The following is a 21,967-nucleotide window of genomic DNA, read 5'->3' on the forward strand; positions in this document are numbered from 1 at the left end:
TTGCCGATTTGAGATGACTAGGGCCTCAGTTTTGGTAGGGTTAAAAGACATCAGCCATTCTTTGGACCAAACTTCAAGTTTTCTCAGATCAGATTTTGCATTGGATGAAATTGTGTTTATGTCTTGGGACGAATAAGAAAGAGTGGTATCATCTGCAAAAAGTCTAGAGAGAGAGGAAAGATCACAGGAAATATCATTTATGTATATAAGGAAGAAAAGAGGACCAAGAACAGAACCTTGAGGAACACCAGCTTTTATGACCTTAAAGGAAGAAAGAGAATCATTGATAAAAACCGCCTGTTGTCTGTTTGAAAGATAACTAGTTATCCACTGAAGAAGATGGCAAGAAATGCCATAAGTATTCAATTTATGTATTAGACCTCTGTGCCAGACGCGGTCAAAAGCTTTTGAAAAATCACAAAATATTAATAGAGAATGTTCGTAATTGTCTAAAGAGGTAACTATTGAATGATATAGCTCAATAAGTTGATGTGTCGTGGAATGGTTAGGTAAAAATCCCGACTGATATTTGTAAAAAAGGTCATTTTCAATCAAAAAGTTATATACATGTTTATAAACCAAACGCTCAAACAGTTTTCCAATACAGCTTATCAATGAAATCGGTCTGTAATTGGAGGTAATACTTGCATCATTCGCTTTATAGATATATATGGTGGACACTATTAGTCAAAAGTGGTGTATGACAAGACATTTATGGTATATCCATACACAATTAAAGAATGCTGGCGTATATATGTAAAACATATATGTGTACAGTAGAGCTTGGATCCAGATTTTTGTTACAGATGCGGAACTAATAAGGGGGAAACCCGCAGTTAAACTGACCACATACTGTGGACAACCTTGAAATACACAAAATGGTAGTTTTAGTGTGTTCTTATTTAACTAGAACTTAAGCTTTGCTTGCGGCTGTTATAAATACGATGATGAAGGTTTATTTGTGTTTAATAGTCGAAACCCTGAAGGGTATTTTAAACGGGAGACAACAAGGCCTGACAAAACACAATATACATATTTGTACATTGTTGCAGAAATTCTTTCTCGTTTCTTCTCGTTATTCTTTTTTTTCAGAAAACTGTTCCCAGAAAATGGGAAAAACATATCTGCAGCTATCTTAAGAATGGGAAATAATTCATTATTCTGTAATAAGTTCTCTCCAAACTTCATTTTGTAATGTGATTTATTTTCAATTCAATTCATTTATTCTGTAAGCCTAACTAAAACATGTATTTACAATATGTACCTGGATTTCGGTGTCAGGTAGCCACAATCAACACCAGAACGGTTCAGAACATATAGGTGTGATCCTACAAACAATGTCAAGGTAGTGTCCACACTAAGATTTAATTTTGGAGACCGGTAGCCATAATCAGGGCCGGAACAGTGTTGAAATTGTGTGACACGTATATAGTTAGTGGACTAATGTATACCTGTGTTCGTGATGTATTACATAAACCCGTACCAACACGTGTACTTTTACAGTAACAGTAGAGGGAAGACTCATCCTAGACAGGTGTACATCTGACACGACAGCTCGGATAGTCGGTGTCGACTGGTGCGAAAATCAGAATACCAGTGCATTAGAACATAATTTGAAATGTCCATTAAACTTTTAAACTGCAATGTTTGTTATTTTTTGCAGTTCTGTATCATATTATGACAAACACGTTAACACTGAACCAATACACACGACCACAATACCCAATAAACCGCAATGACGAACATCTTCAAAATCTTTTGAATCTCGTGTTTCCAAGCTATAATCAACTTTAACTGCTACTCGTAACAATACATGTTGTATGGCCGTTCTCGTGTTTTTCTCATGTAACATTTCCTGTATCACAGTGTTGATTTTCAAAAAATGTCCGAAACTGTCTAAGGATCGTCAAATATATAAAAACAAATCAGTTTTGCCCAATGCCTCATTTTCGGTTCTCTTTCTACTCGTCGTCTTTGGAGCCCGTTTCCTACTTGCGGATCTCACTTCCTACCCAATGTTGCTCCTGGTACCTTGCTCGGTCAGGTATTCCGTGCTTCAAGTTTAAAGTTTAGAGAAACCTTATAACCTCGGACATGAGAATATTTGTTCATCTGTTAGTGAAATATTGACATTTGTACTTAACCACAAAGTCTATGAGTACTCCTACAACAAAGCTAACACACGTGTATTGATGTTTATGAAATGTCCCGAGGTCTATTAACACCTGTGCTGACTCGGATAAGTAGCCGAGTACTATACTAATCTGTCTGCTTATGAATGCCTTACAGTTGATTAACTTCACAACAATACACACACACACACACTACTGCACGTTGTCCTATACTATAAACTTACATCTTTTTTTATGAAGTAAACAGTTTTCCGAGCACTTTCTCAGGCATAACATGTAACCTAATTGACACGTACAGTGTATTGGCAGGTCTCTTAAATGACATAGCGTGGCAGTTCTGCATTAACCTACACAGGATGAGTCAACCGATATCTCTTGATTTGTTTTTTGTTAAGCCTTACGTTTCAGCATTTCAGACGCCCCGACTGGGACTGACAAGCTGGACCCCTCCCCACCCCCGGGTGCACTGTTAGGGAGAAGATCTAGAGTAGAGTAACCTGCTGAGTACAACGACCTAGAGGCGGTGGAGCATTTCGTCACAGGTGCCGAATCACATTACGGTCCAGGGGCGGAGGGGGCGGTACGCACGGCCAACGTTTATATCACTCGTCATTGCTCGAACATGGAATTAGATCTCAGCTAAATCCGTGGCCTTAATAAAGAAAGTCCGATTTCTTTGGACCGAGGAAACTTCGGAAATAATCGGACGTCCGCTGTGAGTCTCTTGTTGAACTTAAAAAAGCAAAATAAGCTGGATTATAATGGATTTGTTGGAGAGTTGTAGACCGCTGGGTTAGCCCTAATTTAATCCATGGGAGTTTGTTTGTCTACTTTCTCTAACTTAAGATTTACACAGATAATGTAAACACTGTGTATTACACAGGATACCCACTCCGTACGGAGGAGTGACAGGGCGGATAGACCGTGTTCAACCTTACACTAGGAGCAAACAGCGACTTACAACCGTACCCATGTGGTCAATATCTCGTTTTTTAAATTTTATGGTGTAAACTTCAGTAAATATTGTTCAAAATGTATGCTTTGTCACTATGGATAGTGTGTTTTATTTCGGTGTCCCCGGTAATTTCGGAAAAGCATGAAATCCAAATCGTGGACAATGGCTACACGGGAGTGAAGGTGGTCATTTCTGACAAGGTACCGGAGTCTGCTGGACTTGTCGACGGAATTAAGGTAAAGTATGATCTTGTCCGGGCTGGTGAAAATATTATTAAAGTTAACTTTAACCTTGTCCGTCTCAGTAAAAACCTTACTTAAACTCGTGTATGATGGCGTGCGAAGCAAAGGTAGCTGAGCATCTGTTACAACGATATTTGGACCTATATGTGGTGTGATTAAGGTGTTCGGTGTGATTTTACACGTTCGAAGGGTTTAGGTCAACTTTTGGTAAAAAAAACCCACCCCAATGCCGATGTATACGACCTAAACCATTATCGGGGTGACCTTTTTACCGAAAATGTATCTAAACCCCTAAAACGAGAGATGCACACTTTCATGTCTTCGTTTTATAGGTAAATCATTTGGTGGTAAAAACATTTTAAGAATCTCAAGGGCTATACTTAATAAACAAGAACAGCCTAAATATAATTACAGGTAAATAAAACCTACTTTTTACGCATAATTAACTCTGCTTATGGTCTATTCACTGAACCATGATGTGCGGTTGTTCGTTTTAAAACAATCACATGTTCGATATTTTACGTAGGAAACACATTGGTATTGGGTCTTTTAATCGCGAAGCACATTATATTAAACATACAGTATACAATATCATTACATACACAGTATACAATACCATTACATACAGCATGTACATGTACCATACCATTTCATACATCATCTACCATACTATTGCATACATCATGTACCATACCATTACATACATCATGTACCATACCGTTACATACATCATGTACCATACCGTTACATACATCATGTACCATACCATTACATACATCATGTACCATACCATTACATACATCATGTACCATACCGTTACATACATCATGTACCATACCGTTACATACATCATGTACCATACCATTACATACATCATGTACCATACCATTACATACATCATGTACCATACCGTTACATACATCATGTACCATACCGTTACATACATCATGTACCATACCATTACATACATCATGTACCATACCATTACATACATCATGTACCATACCGTTACATACATCATGTCCCATACCGTTACATACATCATGTACCATACCATTACATACATCATGTACCATACCATTAAATACATCATGTACCATACCGTTACATACATCATGTACCATACCATTACATTCATCATGTATCATACCATTTCATACACGATGTACCATACCATTACATACACCATATACCATACCATGACATACATCATGTACCATACCATTAAATACATCATGTACCATACCATTACATATACCATGTACCATACCATTACATACACCATGTACCATACCATTACATACATCATGTGTCATACCACTACACACATCATGTACCATACCACTACACACATCATGTACCATACCATTACATACATCATGTACCATACCATTACATACATCATGTACCATACCGTTACATACATCATGTACCATACCATTACATACATCATGTACCATACCATTACATACATCATGTACCATACCGTTACATACATCATGTACCATACCGTTACATACATCATGTACCATACCATTACATACATCATGTACCATACCATTAAATACATCATGTACCATACCGTTACATACATCATGTACCATACCATTACATTCATCATGTATCATACCATTTCATACACGATGTACCATACCATTACATACACCATATACCATACCATGACATACATCATGTACCATACCATTAAATACATCATGTACCATACCATTACATATACCATGTACCATACCATTACATACACCATGTACCATACCATTACATACATCATGTGTCATACCACTACACACATCATGTACCATACCACTACACACACCATGTACCATACCATTACATACATCATGTACCATACCATTACATACATCATGTACCATACCGTTACATACATCATGTACCATACCGTTACATACATCATGTACCATACCATTACATACATCATGTACCATACCATTAAATACATCATGTACCATACCGTTACATACATCATGTACCATACCATTACATTCATCATGTATCATACCATTTCATACACGATGTACCATACCATTACATACACCATATACCATACCATGACATACATCATGTACCATACCATTAAATACATCATGTACCATACCATTACATATACCATGTACCATACCATTACATACACCATGTACCATACCATTACATACATCATGTGTCATACCACTACACACATCATGTACCATACCACTACACACACCATGTACCATACCATTACATACATCATGTACCATACCATTACATACATCATGTACCATACCGTTACATACATCATGTACCATACCGTTACATACATCATGTACCATACCATTACATACATCATGTACCATACCATTAAATACATCATGTACCATACCGTTACATACATCATGTACCATACCATTACATTCATCATGTATCATACCATTTCATACACGATGTACCATACCATTACATACACCATATACCATACCATGACATACATCATGTACCATACCATTAAATACATCATGTACCATACCATTACATATACCATGTACCATACCATTACATACACCATGTACCATACCATTACATACATCATGTGTCATACCACTACACACATCATGTACCATACCACTACACACACCATGTACCATACCATTACATACATCATGTACCATACCATTACATTCATCATGTACCATACCATTACATACATCATGTACCATACCGTTACACACATCATGTACCATACCATTACATTCATCATGTACCATACCGTTACATACATCATGTACCATACCGTTACATACATCATGTACCATACCATGACATACATCGCTTACCATACCAATACATACAGCATGTACCATACCAATACATACAGCATGTACCATACCATTACATACACCATGTACCATACCATTACATACACCATGTACCATACCATTACATACACCATGTACCATACCATGACCACACCATGTACCATACCATTACATACATCATGTAACATACCATTACATACACCATGTAAAATACCATTACATACATCATGTACCATACCATTACACACATCATGTACCATACCATGACATACATCATGTACCATACCATTACATACACCATATACCATACCATTAAATACATCATGTACCATACAATTACACACGCCATGTACCATATCATCACATACATCATGTACCATACCATTACATATATCATGTACAATACCATTACATACATCATGTACCATACCATTACACACATCATGTACCATACCATGACCACACCATGTACCATACCATTACACACGCCATGTACCATACCATTACATACACCATGTACAATACGATTACATACATCATGTACCATATCATTACACACGCCATGTACCATATCATCACATACATCATGTACCATACCATTACATACACCATGTGCAATACGATTACATACATCATGTACCATACCATGACCACACCATGTACCATACCATTACACACGCCATGTACCATACCATGACATACATCATGTACCATACCATTACATACACCATATACCATACCATTAAATACATCATGTACCATACCATTACACACGCCATGTACCATACCATTACATACATCATGTTCCATACCATTAAATACATCATGTACCATACCATTACACACACCATGTACCATACCGTTACATACATCATGTACCATACCATTACTTACACCATGTACCATACCATGACCACACCATGTACCATACCATTACATACACCATGTACCATACCATGACATACATCATGTACCATACCATTACATACGTCATGTACCATAACATTACACACACCATGTACCATACCATTACACACACCATGTACCATACCATTACATACACCATGTACCATACCATTACATACACCATGTACCATACCATTACATACACCATGTACCATACCATTACATACACCATGTACCATACCATTACATACACCATGTACCATACCATTACATACACCATGTACCATACCATTACATACACCATGTACCATACCATTACATACACCATGTACCATACCATTACATACACCATGTACCATACCATTACATACACCATGTACCATACCATTACATACACCATGTACCATACCATTACATACACCATGTACCATACCATTACATACACCATGTACCATACCATTACATACACCATGTACCATACCATTACATACACGATGTACCATATCATTACATACACCATGTACCATATCATTACATATACCATGTACTATACCATGACATACATCGCTTACCATACCATTACATACATCATGTGTCATACCACTACACACATCATGTACCATACCACTACACACACCATGTACCATACCATTACATACATCATGTACCATACCATTACATTCATCATGTACCATACCATTACATACATCATGTACCATACCGTTACATACATCATGTACTATACCATTACATTCATCATGTACCATACCGTTACATACATCATGTACCATACCGTTACATACATCATGTACCATACCATGACATACATCGCTTACCATACCAATACATACACCATGTACCATACCATGACCACACCATGTACCATACCATTACATACACCATGTACCATACCATTACATACACCATGTGTCATACCACTACACACATCATGTACCATACCATTACATACGTCATGTACCATACCATTACATACACCATGTACCATATCATTACATATACCATGTACTATACCATGACATACATCGCTTACCATACCATTGCATACATCATGTACCATACCATTACATACATCATGTATCATACCATGACATACATCATGTGCAATACCATTACATACATCATGTACCATACCATTACACACACCATGTACCATACCACTACACACACCATGTACCATACCATGACAAACATCGTTTACCATACAATTACACATACCATGTACATGTACCATATTTATACATACATTGCACACTAGTTCCGTATTATTATACATTATGTATCATACATTAATTAAACGTACATATTAATGTTTGCATTTCTGGGAATTCCTTACTTGTATATAAATAGCTAGTGTACAAGTCACGTACAGACATTTCTTTCGAACTTATTGACATGCATTAACCAGCTTTAATGAAGAATTCAAAGATAATACGGTACATAAAAAGTGTATATTGTACATCTCAAGCATTTATGCTTTTTCATAAAAGAAACTACACCTTTCATAAGTTCATTATGGAATTCAAGCTATGAATCTCATCTAGATCGTGTAAAAATACCCGAATAGAGAACTTCTACCCCCAGATGTGCAGGGCAGGGCATTACAACATGTCGTCCGTCGTCCGGACATCCCGGATCCAGAACATTAATACCCGTATAATGTTACTTTATACCTAGTTTATGGTTCCATTTACCTTCATCGGACTTCCGGAACAGGTTTTACTATTCAAGAAATCTCATAAAACTTAGCCATACGTTTGTGGGCTCTAGTACTGTTTTGGTGCGATGGTTAGGTTTCTAGCTCTGCCCTACATTTTGTGTGACGTCACTGGTACGTAACTTACACCAGACAGAGATGAAGTGAACGTTTATCCCATCCCCCGGTATACCGTTTCGGACGGCGTAGTACAGCAGCTCAAATCGTGTCTTAGTTCGAAAGTGAATAAAAGGTGAACTCGTTAAAGTACTGAACATCCGACAGCATCGTCAGCCTACTATTAAGTTTAGGTGTCAATCAACGTTATCCGAAGTCTTACGTGCTTCGATTATTGATTTGTGTCACATGAACATCATATTTTTTTTCACAATTCTCGTCCTTTAGTCGGAGTTAAATAGTTCTTAATTTTCGTCCTTTCCCGACATTCAAATACCCAAAAGGACGACAAATACATGTTATATACAGAAACACATTTAATTCTCGTACTTTCACAAAACAGTATCGTCCTTCTGTCCTTCTGTTTACACGAGAATTTTAACCTACAAACAGCGTAAATGCAGATATAGCGGCTGATATCTCGTCCGCATGCCTCAGATGAGTATACAATAATTACCATAAACCTACAAATTATGTGATAATTCACATTTTATTGTAAAAGCTCTGTTGAAACAAAAACTATTTTCTTTCGGTTTTTTTAACATTTATATTAAGTGAGGTAACGATTAGGTCGCGTTTATACTCGAAATTCAAGTAGACATTTTATAGAGTGTCCAGCACTCTATGGTAAACGTATGTTACATGTAAAAATGTAAATATTTATTTTAGACATAATTGATGGATGCTTTTCATAGTTTTTAGAATCGACTTATTCGTCAACATGTACGTATTGTGACATGTGTATAGTAGGCGGGACGAGTTGTGGGAGGATAGCGACACGGAAAGATTAAGCCGTACAAGTTTATCACCTGTGTGTGATTCAGCTTTAAATCACACACATCCATTACTTTGTGTACGTTACGCATCCTTCACACCGTTACACACAGAAATCCGAGCCGGGCTTAATCAACAAACACATGTTAATGCTACAGTGAAATTTGAACAGTGCTCTGTTAATTTCTTTTTAAATTTAAATACTTCTAAACGCAGTTTTTTTCAGGTGACCTTCCGAACCCCGGTGCAAAATGTTATCACTCTCTATTCTTATTGAACTCTTCAAGTTTATTTCTGAGAAACAAGTTTTTATTTTCAGTCGTCGACGAAAAAATCCTTTTTTTTTTTGCGGGCCAGTGTACCGATTGTTATAAGCCTTTTATCATCGTGTGATATACAAGCGAAACATTTTGATATTACCTAACATAGCGACAAACAGTGTATATACATTAGTAAATGTCCCGTATATATTTGACCGTTGTGACGACATATAATATTTCGAAAGAGAGATACAGTAAATATACTTAAGAAGTGCGTGAACACAATTCATTACAATGTTAATGTTGGATGTAAAAGAATTTAGTAGTTAACGATCTCATTGTGGGTGTAGCCGCTGCAGTAGGATTGTCATTAGGTAATTATTGACCCCATCTTCTAATGGCGGGAGCATTTTTTCTTGCATGAACAGGTAATATAACAGTATCGGTTGTCAACGAGGCAGTTAATAGCACCCGAGAAATGATCCATTCAAATCAACTGAGAGTCTGTCTAGGTGTACATCAATACGGGGTCAATAACTGTTTTATGGTACAGAATAAACACAAGTTATATGAAATTACGGGTGAGAAAATATGTATGATTATGTTAAGTGTTTTTGGTAGTACAATGTAAATAAGTATCTGGTCATCACTATGGATAATCTCTGTTACACCGTCAGCCTCTGGTGAATTCGTGTTTTTATATTAAAATATAAAACTTTTTTCTAACAAGCTTGACCTTTGACCTTTGCCCTTTACAGACAGCCTTCACCGAGGCTTCGAAAGTGCTGTACTCCGCCTCCAAGAACTTTGTTTACTTCAAAGAGATCACTATTGTTGTTCCGAAATCCTGGTCCGCGTCCAGCCAGTACACGACCATTTCCGGTTCTGCGTCAAGCAGCATGGACTTTTTGGTGGACAAGGCAAAAGCGGAAACAGGAAACACGCCATACGTCCACGGACTGACAGCGTGTGGTGGACAAGGGCAGTATGCGCATATCACACCGGAACTGATGATCAACTCTCAGTCAATAGGATATGGTCCTATTGGTAAGCATTCACGTGTAATAGTCGCCAACATGACAATTATTGCATGTCTAACAGAACATTAGCTGAGGGTTTATGTTCGCTGATATATGCACTATACTAAGTAATTTAGTTTTTTGTATATGATCATACTAGCATTAGATTGCAAGTGATATACAGGACGTGAAAGTGATACATGTTGTCGTTCGGTAGCTTTTACTCACGTTCAAACATTCCATAGCAATAATTGTCTGATCATTGTCTAATGTTCTGGTATAACATTACCGTTCTACATCCCGGACAATGTACAATAATTACTAAAATAGAAACCGTACACACTAGGTATCGTGTACACAGGTAAGTACCTGTTCCACCCATTGCGCTGGCAAATTACACAGACATAAGTATTATTTTCTCAAATCACCGGTAGTACAGCATTCCTAGTTTAACACATCGGCTTTAATACCCCAATATACCTGTGACCTTATGTAGAAAATGTATTTTATTGGCGATTCACTGTATTTATATTCGCTGACACTTGAATGTTTAGTGTATATACGTCAGGTTTGTGTTATGATGCGAGTAAATTAACGAGGCGATTGCCTTATTCTGACATTATTGAAATTACCTCGTAATTTTATTTTCACAACCTTCCCTCCCATAAGCTGATGATTCTGTTGACGTATAATCCGATTGTAGTCCACTTTTCCTCCTTCCTTGTAATCCGATGTTCCCTCTATGTAATCCGGTGTTCCCTCTATGTAATCCGGTGTTCCCTCTATGTATTCCGATGTTCCCTCTATGTATTCCGATGTTCCCTCTATGTAATCCGATGTTCCTTCTATGTAATCCGATGTTCCCTCTATGTATTCCGATGTTCCCTCTATGTAATCCGATGTTCCTTCTATGTAATCCGATGTTCCCTCTATGTATTCCGATGTTCCCTCTATGTAATCCGATGTTCCCTCTATGTAATCCGATGTTGAATTCCTCATTGTAATTCGTTCCCTCTCTCTTTTAAATCCGCTGTTTCCTCCTCATTGTAATCTCTGTCCCCTCCTCCTTGTGGTTAGTCCGAATTATTCTGACGTTTTATCGACTTTTTTTTATATCGGTCTGGCGTCGATTAAAAAAGGTCGATAAAACGTCAGAATAATTCGGACTACCTTGTGGTCTGATGTTTCCATGTAATTGTTGTTAAATGTGTACTGATGATGTGTTGTTCAGAAAAGATTCTGGTCCACGAGTGGGCTCACCTAAGATGGGGAGTGTTTGATGAGTACCCTTCCGTGGAACAGCCGGACATTGACGAAATAGAGAAATTCTACAACGAGGACGGTACATGGAAACCAATCATGTAAGGATATAATATGAAATACTTATTTTCTACATTCGACGGGATGAAAGGCAGCCTTTTTTTGCATCCAATTATCCATTTTGCAGGAAATTTTAACTTGAACTTTAGAGATATATAAATATGGGCGGCATTGTTCTACCGCATCGTGTTTATATAGGACTTCAGTTTTAAATTTGACCACCAATATGATTTCAAAGGAGTATTTTCAATAAATCCTTAATGCCAATGGCTTTATTGCAGGTGTACGGACAAGATCCTAGGACTAAATCTTCGAGATTGTAGGAATTCTCGGTCACGGTGTTTCACCGACCCCGACGGCAAACCGGAACCAGACTGTCAGTTTTGTGTGCAGGCTCCGAACACCGCTAAGGCGTCGCTCATGGCTTATCAGTGGATATCATCCGTAAGTTAGTTCCGAACGTCTTTTTCGTCATCTGGGTCGACGTTAGTGCCATGTTGGATGGTCTGTCATTTTGCAGTAATAACACGTTGTCAAAAAAAATGTGATCAGATCTAATTTAAGTCCTTGTTTGACCCTTTCCTGAAATTGTTCCAGATCCGGAAACAATAGAATTTGTGCCTATTTTTCATGTAGTGTCAAAGAAACCATTGCAATGTTTATTTCAGGTAGTGGAATTTTGTGACGAGGACACCGCGTCCGTGAACGAAGCATTACGTCATAATTCACGTGCTCCTAATGACCAAAATCGTTTCTGTGGCCAGCGAAGTGTCTGGGAGGTGATGAGGACACATTCAGATTTTAATGGTAGGTCAATATTTAACCAATATAAATCAATTTGGAATTAACTTTATAACATTTATATTTATAACATATGTTCAATATTTATAACATAGATGGTTGTCTATTAGTTATGTATTACACCCTCCGATGATGTTGGTATCATTTAACCCGTGAGTAAGATATAAATGAAAAATCTTGTCAGTCACTTGATACATATGAACTCGGTACGACTATATGCGCGGGCTATATAATGGTTAAAGGTACAAAATCACGTTTTTTTTAGTATGAATCAATATGAAACTGTTCTTCAGCTTCCAACAGTGCTGGTTCCGGGACGCAGGCTACCACTCCCGTGTTCAATGTGGTCCAGGAAGGGGAGATACGGTTGGCTCTCGTACTGGACATATCTAACAGTATGAACGCCCAGATTGCCGGGGTAAGTACCGGAAACACTCATTTCAATACTTGTCTTGCAAATACAGAAAGGCGTCTCAGCCCTTTGGTGTATATTATATGTTGCCACTGTAATTTCAGTTCATNGTGCCGTTCCCTATTGTTATTCTACTGAAGGACACGTAGTCTTTCTACTGCAGTATACGGTGCCGCCCTCTGTTGGTGTTTTATTGCAGTACTTTGTGCCGTTCCCTATTGTTATTCTACTGAAGGACACGTAGTCTTTCTACTGCAGTATACGGTGCCGCCCTCTGTTGGTGTTTTATTGCAGTACTTTGTGCCGTTCCCTATTGTTATTCTACTGAAGGACACGTAGTCTTTCTACTGCAGTATACGGTGCCGCCCTCTGTTGGTGTTTTATTGCAGTACTTTGTGCCGTTCCCTATTGTTATTCTACTGAAGGACACGTAGTCTTTCTACTGCAGTATACGGTGCCGCCCTCTGTTGGTGTTTTATTGCAGTACTTTGTGCCGTTCCCTATTGTTATTCTACTGAAGGACACGTAGTCTTTCTACTGCAGTATACGGTGCCGCCCTCTGTTGGTGTTTTATTGCAGTACTTTGTGCCGTTCCCTATTGTTATTCTACTGAAGGACACGTAGTCTTTCTACTGCAGTATACGGTGCCGCCCTCTGTTGGTGTTTTATTGCAGTACTTTGTGCCGTTCCCTATTGTTATTCTACTGAAGGACACGTAGTCTTTCTACTGCAGTATACGGTGCCGCCCTCTGTTGGTGTTTTATTGCAGTACTTTGTGCCGTTCCCTATTGTTATTCTACTGAAGGACACGTAGTCTTTCTACTGCAGTATACGGTGCCGCCCTCTGTTGGTGTTTTATTGCAGTACTTTGTGCCGTTCCCTATTGTTATTCTACTGAAGGACACGTAGTCTTTCTACTGCAGTATACGGTGCCGCCCTCTGTTGGTGTTTTATTGCAGTACTTTGTGCCGTTCCCTATTGTTATTCTACTGAAGGACACGTAGTCTTTCTACTGCAGTATACGGTGCCGCCCTCTGTTGGTGTTTTATTGCAGTACTTTGTGCCGTTCCCTATTGTTATTCTACTGAAGGACACGTAGTCTTTCTACTGCAGTATACGGTGCCGCCCTCTGTTGGTGTTTTATTGCAGTACTTTGTGCCGTTCCCTATTGTTATTCTACTGAAGGACACGTAGTCTTTCTACTGCAGTATACGGTGCCGCCCTCTGTTGGTGTTTTATTGCAGTACTTTGTGCCGTTCCCTATTGTTATTCTACTGAAGGACACGTAGTCTTTCTACTGCAGTATACGGTGCCGCCCTCTGTTGGTGTTTTATTGCAGTACTTTGTGCCGTTCCCTATTGTTATTCTACTGAAGGACACGTAGTCTTTCTACTGCAGTATACGGTGCCGCCCTCTGTTGGTGTTTTATTGCAGTACTTTGTGCCGTTCCCTATTGTTATTCTACTGAAGGACACGTAGTCTTTCTACTGCAGTATACGGTGCCGCCCTCTGTTGGTGTTTTATTGCAGTACTTTGTGCCGTTCCCTATTGTTATTCTACTGAAGGACACGTAGTCTTTCTACTGCAGTACATGGTGCCGCCCTCTGTTGGTGTTTTATTGTAGAACATGTTGCCGTCTGATGTTATTGTTGTGGTCGCCCCCTATAAGTATTCTTGTATTTAATCTGGTTTCGCATCCTATTGTATTACAGCCTTCAAGACTACAGTTGCTACAGGACTCTGTTGGCCATTTTCTTACGTACGCAGTCCCAGATAACTCCGATGTTGGGATCGTCACATTCTCCTCCAGTGCCCAGATCGTCACTTCCATGACCACAGTGACGTCAGACGCCATACGTCAGAGCCTCGTACAGAATCTGCCTTCAACGGCGTTTGGTTATACAGCCATTGGCGATGGTCTACTCAAAGGACTTGAGGTAACGGATCTGTCTATTTTGTGTAAAAGATATATCGCCATTTGTTTTCCTCAATTTTCCAAATTAGAAACATATTCCACAAGCATCAGCATAACAAATGCCCTCATCTGTGTGCAGTCGCTCAGTCCATAAAATAAGAAACAGATATTTCCAACTATTTAATATAATGGACGGGGAATATCTATTCCATGCTGCATTTTTATATAACCTACAATATTGCAATGTTACTTACATAAATCGTTTGCATCAAGGGGGACAACTTACATGCAAATTGTTTTTCTCAACGTCAAGGCAAATAAAAGCGACGAAATTTTTAAAATTTGTATCCCTGTTACTACTTAAAGGTTCTTAACACGACAGCAAACCTGAAAGGAAGTATCATCATTTTGGTAACGGACGGGAAGGAAAATCGGCGGCCCTTAGTAGCAGATGTCTTACCACTCCTCGTGAGTTCCGGTGTCACGGTCCATTCACTGGCTATCAGTAGCGGTTCAGACAGTCAGCTGACCTCCATCTCCCAGGTTACCGGCGGAAAGAGTTACTTCTATTCTGAGAGTAGTACTTCCACGGTGCTACATGACGCGTTCGCTGGGATGTTGGAAGAGTCTAATGTTCCAGTACAGGTACGACTAAGTTGTTGGTATATGTTCATATTTCCCTCTAGGGAAGAAAGGTTCATATTTCCCTCTAGGGAAAAAAGAGATGTAAGTACATTGTTTGCGTGTTTGAGTAGTATAGAATGAGTGTTTGCACGTCGTGTTGTGACTGTTTGACCTGCTGGAGATTTCTATGCCCCCACCACCCATAAGGTATGATTTCTCAGCTGGTGTTGTGTTATGTAGTGTGTAACTTGTGTTTACGTTGTGTTGTGTTGACGTTACATGTATGTTGTGTAGTGTGTGTCGGTGTTGTGTTGTGAAGTATGTAACCTGTTATGTTGTATTATGCATTGTGTAGTATATGCTGATGTTGTGTTGTGTAGTGAGTAGCTTGTGGTTACGTTTTGTATAGTGTAGTATATGCTGATGTTGTGTTGTGTAGTGAGTAGCTTGTGTTTACGTTTTGTTTAGTGTATTATATGCTGATGTTGTGTGGTGTAGTGTGTAACTTGTGTTTACGTTTTGTATAGTGTAGTATATGCTGATGTTGTGTTGTGTAGTGAGTAGCTTGTGTTTACGTTTTGTTTAGTGTAGTATATGCTGATGTTGTGGTGTGTAGTGAGTAGCTTGTGTTTACGTTTTGTATAGTGTATTATATGCTGATGTTGTGTTGTGTAGTAATTAACCTGTGTTTACGATGGTTTCCAGATTGATAGCCAGAGTGTAACGGTACAGGGTGGCAGTCCGGTGACGGGACAGTTCTATGTTGACTCTACTGTGGGACTTAAGACCGTCCTTCAGGTCATGGTCAACGATACGTCCAGTGTGTCTGTCCGAGTGTCCGGGCCGGACGGCACGACGTATACCGACACAAGCGGCCCTTTCGTCACCTCAATTACCAGAAATGTGGCCATCAGTGGCACAGCGGCGGTAGGTACATGCATGTCTTAGCATGGTTATAACGATATAAAATATGATGATGATGATGATGATGATGATGATGATGATGTAGCAATGGAATGCACATTCACGACATTTACTTACAAGTAAATAAACTTTGTAATAATATGTTGAAAGAAGCAAGAGTTTCAATATCGTGAACTGTAAATTTTAATAATATATGCAATATCAAAGTTCACTTGTTCCTTAACAGGCCGGGCGGTATACATACACAATAACGTCTGATACAGACCTAAAAGGCACATTAAGCGTACAGTCCGGACGGACGGACACCGCCTCGGACGGTCTCATTGTACGATCATGGACATCGGGCACACAGTACAGTTACGGACAAAACTCGACCTTCAGGGTATATGCCTCTGTGCTCCGGAACAAATCCCCAGTATTGAAGTCAAGGATCACTGCTAATCTGGAGAACGAGGACGGCGAAACAGCAACTATAGACCTAAAGGACGATGGTGTCGGTACGTATCAACGTCATTCCTGTTGCTTGTTCGGGATCTTTTTGATCCTCCTTACTTGAAGCATGAAAAATAGCAGTACACTCAGAAATTATTCCGGTTCATTGTAATTCTGCATATCCATAACAGGGTCTGACCTGACAGCTGACGATGGCGTGTACTCCGGTACTGTCCTTCCCAAGTACGTGACCCTTGACGGCCGTCTCAGCGTCAAGGTCACAGCTGCCAACACAGACGGAACGGCCAAGGTACTGACGGCTACTTCCGGGAGCGGTGCGGCTCCCCTCAGCGGAAGTGGTAAGTATAACGGATAACTCACTCCAATCATTTTTGATTTTTTTTTTTAGACGGCGATATAATTTTGAAATGTTCCTTGTAAGCCTTAATTTTCTTGAAACAACAATATTTCTTGCAAAGACATGAAGTAATGACCTTTGTGAATTTTCCCTCCTTACAACATGGTCGAATTGCCGGTTAAATACAACACTGCATTACATGCTACACAAAAGCGAATTGATTTTCCCTCCCTGCAAACTTACACTAATCAATGATTTCAGAATGAAGACCATGGGTGGTTGATAAATAATAAAGCCAACTTGTATAGTATTTCTTCCAATTTTCTTCTGTAGAAAAATGCCAAAAATCGAAGTTATTTGTTCCACTTAAAAAAACTTTGTTCCGTATATTGTATCTACCGTGACAGCAATGTTGTGAAAGTAAGCCTGCGAATAATCTGACTTGATGTCATAGTTTTCTATTTGAATCATTCATATGGCATCTTTGTTACGTAAGCATTATACCTTGTTGTCAGTAACGTTTGAACCGTTAGTCTAGCCTTTTTTCGTTCCTCCCTGATGTCGAACGGAAAGTGCATCAAAGAAAAAGTGCTTTGGAAATAAAATGTCGCAGTCAGCATGTTAATACCTGATAAAAGGGTTATTCGAATAGCAGCCTCTAATGATATAGAAGTATTGTCTTAAGTAACTTTTGTTGAATAACTAAACTGATATTTCAATGCAGTTTTTTAATCGGGTATACGGTAAATTGAAGAAGTCTTTAAAACCATTTGCAGTTTTCAAAGAATTAATGGGTCTTTAAAAACAAGTGACGCGCATCCGAGCAGGAATTCAAAGAAAAAAAATCATTTTCTAAATCAAAAGAAAAAATAAGAGTCGATTTCTTAACGTGAAATAACCATTTCAAGAATTATTATGTTCGGTTTTTATTCGGAAAATATCTTGTTGCAATATCGTTTTAAAGTGAAAACATGTAAAACTAACTGATTGTAAAAAATAAATAAATATTAGAGTTATTAACAATGCTAGGGTCGTTTTCTTTGGTTCAAGAGTGATTCAATGAATGGCAAAAGAAACCAAATCAAACAATGACCATTGTTGAAGCCTTTTGTTATGCGTATGGGTAAATGTTGTTTTTGTTTCCTTTCCCTAAATCTTGTCACAGCCAGGGTCACTTTTGAATTCTGGAGTAACCTCAGTTATCTATGATATGCAGTGTTACAGGATAGAGTCAGCCAGTGACAAACATATAAACTCGGATGTGGAAGTATAACACTCAAATCCAAGGACGGGTACCAGCCTCGTCTCAATACACCTATAATATAAACACGCTTGCTAACTCCATAGCCAAGTAAAATGACATTGTTCCAGAAAACATGCGATTGTGTCAGGCTAGTACCTGTTATCAAAAGGAATCCGCTTCATCTTGCTGTTATATCAACCGTGGCTAGTGCCGTAGAAATCGGAAAGTGTCAAATATCGCTTTTATTTTTACACGTGTATGTAAAAACTGACAGCCTTAAGCTTAGATCTATACTTATTTGTGGACAATTTTAATTACAGGAAACACGGTAACCATTGGCAACCAGGAAAACTTCCAGCGAGTGTCCCAAACTGGTGAGATGATAGTTCAGAACTATGTTCCTGGCGCAATATCCGACGTCATACCTCCGGCCAAAATCACCACCCTCGTACTGACGTCAATTGACGACACTTCCGGTGTCGTACAGGTCACATGGAAAGCTGTCGGTGATGACGTAGATGATGGAACAGGTGAACTTTATTTTTTTACTTAAGTAACGCATTTCGATTACTAACATTGATTTAAAATACAACATCCTTCCACTGACAAGCTGCCATTGAAGCGTACATCAAATATTTAAATTTATTCAAACGTTTCAATTAGTAACTAATTGAACAGGATCGAGTATACAGCCGCTCGCGTACAAAGCCGTATCTATAGGAACTATCTTTCAATCATTAACATATCAATCAATTTACCGTATCTTTTGTGACAAACTTTCAAAAACTAAAAACATTTCTATGTTGATATACTTTTAATCATTTATCATTTCTGTTGCTACTTTTCTGGGTTATTTATTTTTCTTTGCATCGATTTTATATTTACAGCCACTCTGTACGATGTCCGATTGTCAACCGACATAAACTCTTTGATGACAAACCCTGGGAGCGCTTCACAACTGACATCCCAGGTACCTACTCCGAAAGCTTCTGGACAAACAGAAACATATACTTTCACACTTCCGGTCCTGGCCCGTGACAGTAGGACATACTACTTGGCTGTTCGAGCCACGGACAACAGTCAAAATACCGGGGAACTGTCCAATATAGTTTCCTTATCTCTCGTGACTGATGTCAACTGGCTCCCGACCACAACGACACCTACCACAAGTACTAGAGCCACCACCGTCGTCCCTAGATCGACGCGCAATTCTGACCAGTCTGTTCTGATTGGTCTTTCAACAGCAGCATGTATAGCTGCAATTGGTCTTCTTTTATTAGCTATAAGCATGTCGTGTTGTTTTGGTAAATGGAAAAGAGTAACGTCGCGAGGACGTTACCCAGATGACGTAGAGTCTGGTTACACGTCGTCAAGGCGAAACACCCGAGGGAACCGGTCGAGACGAAAGAGGGGTTATTCCAGTCAACACGCAGACGATATACGAGATTACAAACGAAGTCGACATAAACGAGATTATATGGACGTGTACTCAGTACCAGATCTCACTCCGTACGACTTTCCATACATAAAACATGGCTCGGCCTATAGTAATAGTATACCATACAACATGTATAGGTAAACTACCCAATACAACAGAAACATCGTCTTACACATACTACATTTAAAAGTATGATATACTGAGGAATTTGTATTCTTCAATTTCGTTGATCTCGCCCGATTAAATTTGCTCAACCTTTAGGCTTGGAGGGCTGTCGAGAAGCTGGCGAATAAAACGTTGGATAGTTTAGATGACTGTCTGTCAGCAGAAATTGTATGAAGAGAAAGGTCTTGATTTGAGTAATGTACGTCTGATATCCATTATATTACATTATTTCCAATACATTCCATAATTATCAGTTTGTGAAAGTATACTAGAGTGCGTGTTTGTGTATAACATGACATAACATATGTGATATAGTGATGTTATAAGTGTAAGGGTATGTATGATGATTTGTGATACATTTTGTAAGTTTATATAATATATTAAATATGAAACAATAAAAGCCTACAGATTGCTGTTGATTTGTTTGTGTTAGAAATACATCGCATTCATTTCTATGACAGGGACATGTTCGGGGGCCAATACTTCATGCATTTACGTTACACTAGATTGTATAATAGTTCAGACACGAATTACGTACCGTAATGGTTTCAGGATAGTGGGAGGAAATATATTTTCAGAGTGACCTACTCCGGATTTTTTCAAGACAGCAATACATGTATAGCAGTCTACACAAATCTGAGCAATTGCATATTGTACTAAAACATCCAGTAAAACAATACTGAAAGATAACAGATAACGGGTCTATAAGAAGGTAAACCCACAATATCAAAGTTTTACTTTATACACAAACAATGAACATATTAAACGTGTCGCAACGTTTCAAGACCGTATATGACCTGACAACGGGACCAGTCGGTCTTGAAACGTTGCAACATGTTTGATACGTACATTGTGTATAAAGACAAACTCTGTTCCACACTGATGGACCTTATTGAAGATAAGCCAACAGCCTGCAACTGCTGATGGTCAGACTGTCAACTCATACCTGGGGCAACAAACCTGTTGATGTTCAAAGGTCTGCTGTTGCGATAACATTGAGGCAGAGTCGTCCAACAATCATTCTATGATATTTTTTAATGAATAAAATATTTTTTTCAGAGACCATGCTATTTCGGTCATGCAATGAATTTTCCAGTAAACGTCTCCAAAATAAACACGTTCAGTATGATTTTCACTTTAATGGCAGATACTGCGAAACGATGAACTATACGACTGATGGATTCTTTCTGTCTAAAAATAATTTTGTTTTTAACAGAAGATCTTTGATACCAGGAAGTTAATTTAACTTCACTTTTGACTTTTTGGTCATTCCTTATGGGCTCTTCTTGCACATGCTGTTGTAATCAAAGGCCACAGCCGATATG

At 38.7% G+C, this 21,967-nt stretch overlaps 1 protein-coding gene across 1 annotated transcript; it reads left to right on the forward strand.

Annotated features, from left to right (window-relative positions):
- The first annotated feature begins 2,420 nt into the window (after positions 1-2,420).
- Positions 2,421-21,049, forward strand: LOC110456522 (calcium-activated chloride channel regulator 1-like). Its single transcript, XM_021507315.1, has 13 exons — positions 2,421-3,323; positions 10,750-11,038; positions 12,242-12,371; positions 12,612-12,774; positions 12,999-13,137; positions 13,425-13,549; positions 15,256-15,480; positions 15,825-16,103; positions 16,788-17,009; positions 17,233-17,503; positions 17,630-17,797; positions 19,360-19,569; positions 19,927-21,049. Exons 1-13 carry the CDS (start codon positions 3,165-3,167, stop codon positions 20,616-20,618), a joined length of 3,072 nt encoding a protein of 1,023 aa, XP_021362990.1. The 5' UTR covers positions 2,421-3,164; the 3' UTR covers positions 20,619-21,049.
- The last annotated feature ends 918 nt before the right edge of the window (positions 21,050-21,967 follow it).

The sequence above is a fragment of the Mizuhopecten yessoensis genome, unplaced genomic scaffold, assembly GCF_002113885.1.
Source record: "Mizuhopecten yessoensis strain PY_sf001 unplaced genomic scaffold, ASM211388v2 scaffold8777, whole genome shotgun sequence".
Lineage (NCBI taxonomy): Eukaryota > Metazoa > Mollusca > Bivalvia > Pectinida > Pectinidae > Mizuhopecten > Mizuhopecten yessoensis.